The 9,858-nt window shown below is 30.4% G+C and overlaps 1 protein-coding gene across 1 annotated transcript; it reads right to left on the bottom strand.

The window, feature by feature from the left end:
- Positions 1–4,068: 4,068 nt before the first annotated feature.
- On the bottom strand, positions 4,069–8,724 carry LOC100789672 (haloacid dehalogenase-like hydrolase domain-containing protein 3). Its single transcript, XM_003521100.4, has 6 exons — positions 8,101–8,724; positions 7,896–8,002; positions 6,100–6,208; positions 5,819–5,980; positions 4,815–4,988; positions 4,069–4,272 (listed from the first exon to the last, which is right to left on the bottom strand). The coding sequence occupies exons 1-6, from the start codon at positions 8,332–8,334 to the stop codon at positions 4,243–4,245; spliced, it is 816 nt and encodes a 271-aa protein (XP_003521148.1). The 5' UTR covers positions 8,335–8,724; the 3' UTR covers positions 4,069–4,242.
- Between the last annotated feature and the right edge of the window lie 1,134 nt (positions 8,725–9,858).

The following is a 9,858-nucleotide window of genomic DNA, read 5'->3' as shown; positions in this document are numbered from 1 at the left end:
AAAAATTATGCCTTAAACACCAAAAGGCAATCAACATTCTCTCATTTTGATCCTTCATAATGAGTAAAATTAAAACACCTTTTACCCAAATCTTAAACACAATCTTTCCATAATAATCTCCATATTCACTTCAAACTACAATAACCTTGTCCAAATGTCAGTAAGCTACCTTTTGTCGCCTATCATGAATCACCATATCAAGAAAAACTACCTTTGACTTTTCCTTGTGTGAATCACCATATCAACAAGATGAGATAAGTGTGCTGCAAACCGCTGTGGTCAACATAGGCTCGTAGGTCTTGAATTTCCTAGACCAACAACATGAGTTAGTCATGGGAACAGCTAGGCCCACCTAGCTGGTTTTGTTGGTACACCAGCATTCAAGGTCAATTTTGCCATTTTGTATTAATGCTTCAAACAGAAATTGAACTAGTGACTTTTACCTTATTAACACAACACTCTAATTAATTGATCTAATAGATCAATTATGTTATAGATTAATTAATGTCGTTATATATAATATTAAAATTTCTAATATATATTTAATACAGATGTAACTTTACCTAATAAATTTTGTCATAATTAATTTTTATCTAATAATTAATTTGTTTACATATATAAATTGTAAATAAAAATCATAGATTTAATAAAAAGGTACATATGTAAAAAAATACCAAACTTATTTAATTATGAATTGATATAATAAACATCTAAATACATCATTCAATTAAATATCATATTTGTTTAATTTTCAATCAGTGTAATAAACATTCACATACATCATTCAATTAAATATCAAATTTATTTAACTATTAATTAATGTAATAAACATCTAAATACAACATCCAATTAAATATTAATTTTTTTTAATTATCAAATTTTGTAAATAAAATAAGCTATAAAAAATTATAATTTTAAAAAAATTCAAAACATACGGATTGGCAATCCATATGGTTCATACAATAAAGTTTAGTAGTTTTTCATCGCCGGAGAAGAAAAAATGGGTATTAAAAAAATTTAAAATAAACAGATTGTTAATCCATATGTTTTTGAATTTTTTTTTAAATTATAATTTTTTATACATTATTTTATTTACAAAATTTGATAACTAAAAAAATTTTGATATTTAATTGGATGTTATATTTATGTTTATTATAGTAATTAATATTTAAATAAATTTGATATTTAATTAAATGATATATTTGGATGTTTATTACAGTGATTAAAAAATAAACAAATATGATATTTAATTGAATGATATATTTAGATGTTTATTGCAGCAATTAATAATTAAAAAAATTTGTTATTTCTTTTTACATATGTAAATTTTTATTAAATCTATGATTTTTATTTACAATTTATATATGTAAAAAAATTAATTATTAGATAAAATTTAATTATCACAAAATTTATTATGTAAATTTACATATGTATTAAATATATATTAGAAATTGTAGTATTATATATAGCGACATTAATTAATCTATAACATAATTGGACCATTAATTTTAAATTAATTCCAAAACTATATTTTTGAAATAAAAAATAAAAAAATCCTATGGGCCTCATACGGATTGGCAATTCATATTAGGACATACGAAAGGACAAAATCGACATTGCATTTTATGCTGGGTGTACCAGCAAAATTGCTGGGTGCGCCTAGCAGTTCCAGTCCGTCATTAGTAGGAATAGGCCCTAGAAGCGGAAATGGTATCACGAAATGGATGAGACAATTTTATCCACAAGGTAATGGGTTCATTTCTATGTTAGATAAAGGATTTGCTATTTTCACTCTTATTTAATAAGTTCACCTGCGACTTTTTTAAAATTTTTAAATTTCTTAAACTACCCTAATCATTTCCCCTCACCCACACCTTTCACGGATCTTTCTCCCACTCACTCACTCTGAATGCATTGAATTCACCTCTTCTTGAAAGCCTCAGAGATGTCATTGCCAAACTGCGACAAGTCATCGTCATCTTTGGGAACCAAGTAAGTTCATTTTTTTCTGTTTTAGATGCAATAGAAATATGTTTTTATTGTGTATGATATTTAACATAAACATGATTATGTTGCATTTCATATTTGATACACAACAAAAATATGTTTTTGTTGTATTTAAAATGTGAGGAAAACACATTTTTATTTTGTTTTGTTTAGAAAACTTTTATTTAGAGATTTAGGTTATGGTGATATTTAGTGTAGGAAAATATTAGTTTAATACACTATTTAGTTTTGGTCAGTATTTAGATTACTCCAATATTTAGTTTAGTACGATATTTAGATTATCAGTATATTTAGTTTAGATAAATATTTAGTATATCATTATGTTTTTCAATAAATTTTAGTCAAGTATATTAATTAAATACATTTGCATTTATGTGTTATATTACGTATAGAAATAGAGAACATGTAATAAGCAAGAGACATGTAGTATAAATGAAACATGCAATATGAATGGTCTCTTATTATAAAAAGGAACTTACTCGCAATGATACAAGGAATAAAAAGAGAAAAGGGAAGGAGAAATAAATTTGAGATTGTGCTTGACACTGGGTCACGTCATGTGAGGCCTTTGCCATGTACGATTATTCACCTCACATGGTGTGACTCCCTTGTGCATGAATCTAGAAATTAGAAGATGGATATAGGTGTGATTGGGTGTCATATTTTGCAAAGTTGTGAGTAGGAATAACAAATAGGTGTGATATGATCTAGGTATGCATGACCATGTATGTTTATGCACATGAAGAACGCATATAAAAATGTTCTTGAGGTCCGAATAACCCTCTCCACATAATCATGAGTAATGGGGCATTAGTACTTCAGACAAAACTAAAATTGCATTTTTTCATTTGCATTGATGAAATATTAGGGATTCATATTAATTACTCTTATTGTTACTATAATTTTTTTATCAACCAATGTTAGTTGTTATTTCTGGTTAAAATGCTAGTAAATTCAATCAAACATGTTAATTTTGAACATTTCATATACATCCCAATCATACTAGTTCTCATGACCTAGTGTTGTGATTCAAAAAAGATTTCAAAAACTAAAATAACAGAGATAAAAAATGACCTGCTTTTATATCAAACAACAAAAGTTTTTAATGTATCTTACTAGAAAGAGGTATGTTGTTGGAATACTTAATTTTCAGTCCAATCCTTTGAGGATTTCACACTCCATGTTGGTAAGTTGATCCTCCTCCATGTATCTGCTGTTGTGATACATCTCTTAGAAAGAATCTATCAACAATAAAAACTCATAAGGTTTCAAGTTAGTTTTATTCAATAAAGATACTAAAATATTAAAGAAATTATAGTGATTTCGATCTACATAGGATGGTATGTTTTGAGAGTACGGAAGCGGATAAAAAATGAGACTTTACAGAGTTTAATCATTCAGACAAGTAATCTTGTAAATGAATAAAATTTGATTTCTTTCAATTGAATTATTCTACTTTTCAAAATATTTTATATTATCAAGGATGCAGACTTATCTCGTTAAGCAAAAATCTGACCCTATTGGCTCTGTTTGACTTGGAAAAACCCTTGTTTGTCTAAACACACCCACATGAACGGAATCCATTTCCTTATCAAGACCTTGACGAGACTCCCATTATTGAACAAGCAAATAGTATTGTGCCACAAGCCATAGACCTTCAAAGGACGTGAATGATTGTTGGGAGACTATGGACATACTACTCTTGTTCTCAATGGATTATTTTTTACTTGAAGACCAGAAAAGCATTTTTAATCGAATTTAATATATCCCGACAAAATTGATACAAGAATTTTATGTCATTCTAACAATATCAGGTATAAAAAGATTATAAGTACCCCAAAAAAGTATATATAGCTATAATTACTGTTTTATTTTTCAATCTTTGATTAGAATAGATGAGGTAATAGCCTAAGAATAAAGTGAAAAGTTATGGTTAGGGATGACTTGTTCATAAATTTCCTTCCTACGCTTACTTCTGTTTTATTCAATTTCTTTTTCTTTTTCTTTTTCATTTGTTTTATTTATAATTTTAAGATAAAGATTTTGGAAAACACAGATCAATGGAAAAGATAAAAGCTCCTACCTACAACTATTAATAGTTTTTACAGGCTCACATCTTCTTCATACATATATACATACATTGCAAAAAGGAGCAGAACATGTACAGCCTTAAAGCTAAAGCCTAAAGGACTCTATACACGCATAACATCAAACTTATTGTAAAGAAATCATCTTTCAGACCTGAACCCCAATCCTCTGTGCTACCTGCATCAGTAAAATTTCAAGTCATTTCAAGCATGAATAGAGAGATACCTCATTAAGTTGGCATGAAAAACATAGCAGATATTAAAATCAAAATGAACCGGTTATAATACTGGTAAAAAGTTAAAAACAGCAGAAGATATATTCATACAAGGTTAAGGTTATCGTAAATTCATGATTACATTCAAGTTACAAACTGGAACCTGCCATAATGTTGACAATTACCTTTTATATTTCTTATTTTAGTTTACTACTTATATTTACAAGAGTACCAACAAGGCATAGCATAACAGGAGGTAAAAAGAAATGGTATCACCTTTCCCCTTTATGCTTTTGGGTAACTAGGAAGATCTCTATTGGGATTTAGGGATCTAAGGGGAAGGAGCAAACGGCACCCAAAAGCAAGCAACCCCTGAATCCTGGTTTTAAATACCAAGGGAGGTACCTTGTTTGGGATGATAATTTATTCTCCCCTAGTTATAATGACCTTATATTTTCACCAATAAAATTTCTGTACTTTAAAAAGAGATGAAGATTTTAGATACCTCCTTAAAGGAGTGAACATCGCTTCCCCAAAGCCAAGCATCACAGCCAGCATCCCTGGCACCCCATATATCATTTCTGCGGTCATCCCCAACATGAACAGCATCCTCAGGTTTTACATCCAATAATTCACATGCTTTGAGAAATATAGTTGGATTTGGTTTCTCCGCCGCAACCTAATTGAAAAAGTTTATAAATCAATTATGGTCAAGAAAAGGAAAATCATGTTAAGTACGGAACTTTTGATTAATGCATGACAAACTTAACCACTATGTCAATGCATGGATGCTCAAATGCATTCGAGATACAAGAACTTGACAATCTAAATAATTGTCAACACTCGAGGATCAAAGGATAATTGCTAATTCTTTAAAATTGATGAAGGCAACTATAATACATGCCATAAAAAATATGGTTTGTGCTAAAGCATTTGTTTTTACCAGTAAATTTTAGCCATCAAAATTTCCATTTGATTTTTCACCAAATTTACTCAACTTTGCCACATTACTTGATATTATCTCGTGTAAGTTTATTGTTTCAAATGTAAGTATGCTTTGTTCAATGGTCAAAAATCTCTGTAACAAGATTCTCAAGCCCAGAATCATGATGAGTTGCTTCCTAATCCAAAGCGATTGGGGAAGCTTACTTCTAGAACATGCTACAATATTAGCTTGAAAATGGGTCTATTTTTACTTCTGGAATGATAAATTTTAGAAATGACACTATATAAATAAAGATTTCTGCACTTTCAATATCATTGATTTGTTTTCTTTATCATAACATGTTCCTGCATGATGTGACTCAATGAGACAATAAATGATTCAGGTTTATTTCCACTATTTCCCTTCTAAAGATTTCTCACATTCATGATGCATCTCCATTGCGAATGGCATCAATACAATTGTATGCATCAATGGATGAGAGAGGAGGGAGGAGGGAGGAGAGAATAACCAGTAGTAACACAAACTGATCAAACAAAAAGCTAAGAGAAGAGCAATTAGCTTACCTCAGCTGACACTGCTACTGCATCAAACCAATTGTCACAATTTAATGCCCGCAGGAGAGGTCTTAATCTAGTGTCAAAGTTTGACACAACAGCTAATTTCACACCTGATTTTCTAAGAGCTCTGAATACTTCTTCTGCGCCAGGATCATTGAGGTGCCATGCCTATATGGATGATAGACAGCCAAAACTATCAAACACTACCCAAATTATAAAAAAAAATAAAAAAATACAGAGAGAGATAGTATATACATTTTAGAAAATGGTAATTATAAGTAATCTACCTTGTCTGTCGTATAATAGTTATAAAGTTCTTCAAAGTATTGAGGATCTGAGCAGCCAGTAGAATAACTAACTATGTATTGCCAAAAGGGCCTACCATCATTAACATATCTGCAATGTAAAAGAAAAAAAGGAATCTTAATTATACTAAATCTGACAAGCAGTATAGTGTCTCTACAGCTATGTGTAAGAGATTACTTTTTTTTATTTAGTCGCAATCAATATGAAGGCCAAGGTAAAACTCATCAATATATCTAAAATGGATAAGCCTTCTGCTGTTGTTTAATACAAACTCGTCTTGACCTAGAGGCTGGCAGCAAACTATTCAAGTATTCTTAAGAGACATATAACAAAGGATGTATATATGGAAACAGTAACTTTAAAGTTAAAAGACACATAAGCATGATTATTTAAAGCTGCATACAAACTGCATGATGTTTGTTGTGTTGCTCAACCAAATCATAATTCTACTCCCAGAACATAGGAGTTTGATAATATGGCTCATATGAATTGTGCTAAAAAAACTCTCACTAATTAAAATACTTACTCCATAGTTCTTTCGCCAAGTAGGTAACTGAGAAAGATCATTCACTACAAGCAATATGTATTTACTATTAGGAATGTAGCTATCAAAAATTGTTCTTGTCATTTCACTCAAAACCAATATAAAATCCCTTGCCAACATTTATGTGTGAATTACCAGTTCTTGTCTCCAAGACTTTCTAACTAACTAGACAAGAGCAACTCTTGCATATTACAAGTCCAACCATTAGGAACTCAAGATACATAAAAATATCAACATAAAAAGATAACAAAGTCCTAGCTGAAGTTATTTTAATGTAATGCTGTCTTGAGTTTTTAGTAATTACTATTAGCGTCTGCAATAGTACAATTACTCATTAGACATATGATGGAGTAGTCAGCGATAGGTTTGAAGAAATGAACCACTTATTCACACAACGGACCCCATAAAGAAAATCTAGTTCACTAGGCAAAACCAGCTGATACGAAATCTCTAACTACTCTTCTTTTTCTTCTTCATTTTTTAAGATAGACATACAAAAAGATCCAAACTAGGAAATTTCCAATCCCATGAAAGTCATTCATGATAATTAATAAACGCCTACACAAAAGCAACATCCAATATTAATATCAATATCAACATCAATAAATAAACAAACCAAGAAACTCATAACCATATATGAAAATCCAAATTTAAAATAACAATCAATATTTTAAAAACAGTATGTGACCGTAATTTTAGCCACAACGGTAAGGTTTTTCAAGTGTTTGCAACCACAACAAGTCAACAATTGTAGTCGCATCGACTGCATTTTTCCACTATTTTGGTAATATCAATAAGCATGACAAAACCGCCTCCGCAACTAATATTTAAAACCTTGATAATAGTAATACTAACTAATATTTTTTTGAGTAACTAAATTATTATTACAAAATATCTACTGATTTTATAAATAACTAATCTCTCCAATCTGTCTAACCATTTTTAATAAGATTTATCCTCTCAATCATTTTTGTTTACCCGTAAGGCTCGAATCAAAAACATTGTTTAAAAGATTCGAGTCCAATTCGGCTGATTACCATAAAATCAAGAATCTTACGTATATATTGAATAATAAGATAAAACTATTTTAGAATGCAGTAATTTTTCTAATAATAATAAAAAAACTAAAATTAATGATTATAATCCGACAAAGATTAAAGACTGCTTCTGGCATAAACATATTCGTACAATACATGTTCTGCAAAAAAAATTTAAGCAAAAGCAAAAACAAACCTGAGACGAGATTTTCCCCAAGGCTGACCATACGCTCTTCTATATCTGAACAGTATCTCATCTTCCGAATACTCCACTCCATACTTCTCTCCAATCTTTCTATATATCTACCAAAAAAAAAAGCAAAAAACAAAAAACGTAAACGACGCCGTTTTTAAACAGAATTAGTTTCAGTTTCACGTGGCGCGCACATCGAAGCACGCACCTGAGCCATGGGCTGCGAGGGGAGAACGAGCGTGCCAACGGCGTCGACGAGGAGCGCCTTGTGCGTGATCTGTCCGTACAGGGAGCGGCGGTAATCGGCGTAGTCCTTCACCTCCGTGGTCTCCGGCTCCGCCACCACCGCGGAGGCGGAGGAGTACGCCGGCCACCGCAAGCGGCGGAGCGCGACCGCTGGCCTTGAGTTGGAACCGAGAATCCTGGCAGCGATTGTAGCCATGTTGGCTCTCTTCACATTGGAAACCGAGAGGCTCGTTTGATGTGTTGTGTTGTTCTCTCAGTGGTGAAATGGTGATGCAGAAGAGAATAGAGAATAGAGAAAGGGTCCTTAGTATGTGGAAAATACAAAACAGGGAAGTAGGAACCAAAGGAAGTGTGATTTTGACTTTGTTGCCGAAAATGCCCCCGGGACTTGACTCTGCTTTTATTAATTTTTTTTATTAAAAAAAAAGTTTAGATGAATTGAATTTAAAATTTATCAAAATTAAAGCATATCTTAAAATTTATTAAATATTTAGAAAAGTATAAGTATCTATGGCTCCCAGTCACCAACAAATTCAAACATGCATTCATTCTTGTGGAGAAACTTTGTTCGTCTTGGCTCTTATTCATAATTCTAGTTTTTGGAAGCTGCTTAATTAGCATTTACCGATTCGTTTTCATCTTCTTGGAACTGGTCAATGGGGGCGTTGGCATTCAATGCTTATAAATTCATATTTCTCCGTTTTTTAATTGTTGTATTTTTATTTTATTTATCTCTATTTATAAAATTTAAGGTCGCATTAATTATTTTTTATAAATTATATTTATATTTGTCTCTTAGGGTTGGTTTGATAGAGTAAAATAGAAAAATAAGAAAAAAAATATTTGAATTAAAATAGAGGAGAGAAAGTATGAGACTCTTGATCACTTATATTTTTTAAAATCTTCCTTCATTTCCTCTCTTTTATTCACCATCCAAACAAAGGCTTAATCTTTAATTAATTTATATATGTATTTATTATGGAGTTGGAAAAATTACATGAACTGCTTTATTAAAATCAATAAAACTTATTGCATTTTTTATTTCCATCTAACAAAAACAGATAAAAAAAGAACAAAGGTAGTAATGAACTATTGGGTCAATTTTTAAAAGATTGTAAATGAATAGCATATGGAGTCTATAAAAGAATTTTTTTAAAAAAGATTATAGCTAAATTTTATAATTAGCATTTTCAGTTTTAACACTTATCAAGCGTTGATCGAATGATACGATATTGGAGATTTAACCAAGGTATTTTGCGAACTTTTTCGCTGATTTTACATTTATTTTAGCTGAATCAATTGAACTTATTATGCAACTAAAAATTTTGGGTACGATCCCGATGCCTGATAAAAATCAGCAAAAGCACATGAAGGTGTGTATCTAATCATGCGGTTCATTTATCGGACATGTTACATATTTGGATTCAAGTTTGAAAATGTAAGTCTAAATTTAAAGTGTATTATAAATTTAAGTTTGATAAAAATAAGTTTATTACAATGTAATTTGTGTAATATTTTTTTAAGCAATGTTTAGATATTTTTATTCAAAAGTATGTTCGTAAAATAAAATTGCTTTAGATAATATCAACAAAAGTAAAAGTATTTTTACTTCAAGTTTCTATTGTATGTATATAGAAGTCAAAAGTACTTTTATTAATACAAGATAGAATACCTTCAATGGTTAATTTTATGAAGAGAATACCTTCAAAGTTAATCTTAC

This window comes from Glycine max, chromosome 3 (genome assembly GCF_000004515.6).
Source record: "Glycine max cultivar Williams 82 chromosome 3, Glycine_max_v4.0, whole genome shotgun sequence".
In the NCBI taxonomy this organism is placed as follows: domain Eukaryota; kingdom Viridiplantae; phylum Streptophyta; class Magnoliopsida; order Fabales; family Fabaceae; genus Glycine; species Glycine max.
Note: the sequence above shows the minus strand (reverse complement) of the source record. Positions and strands in the feature narration are given on the sequence as shown.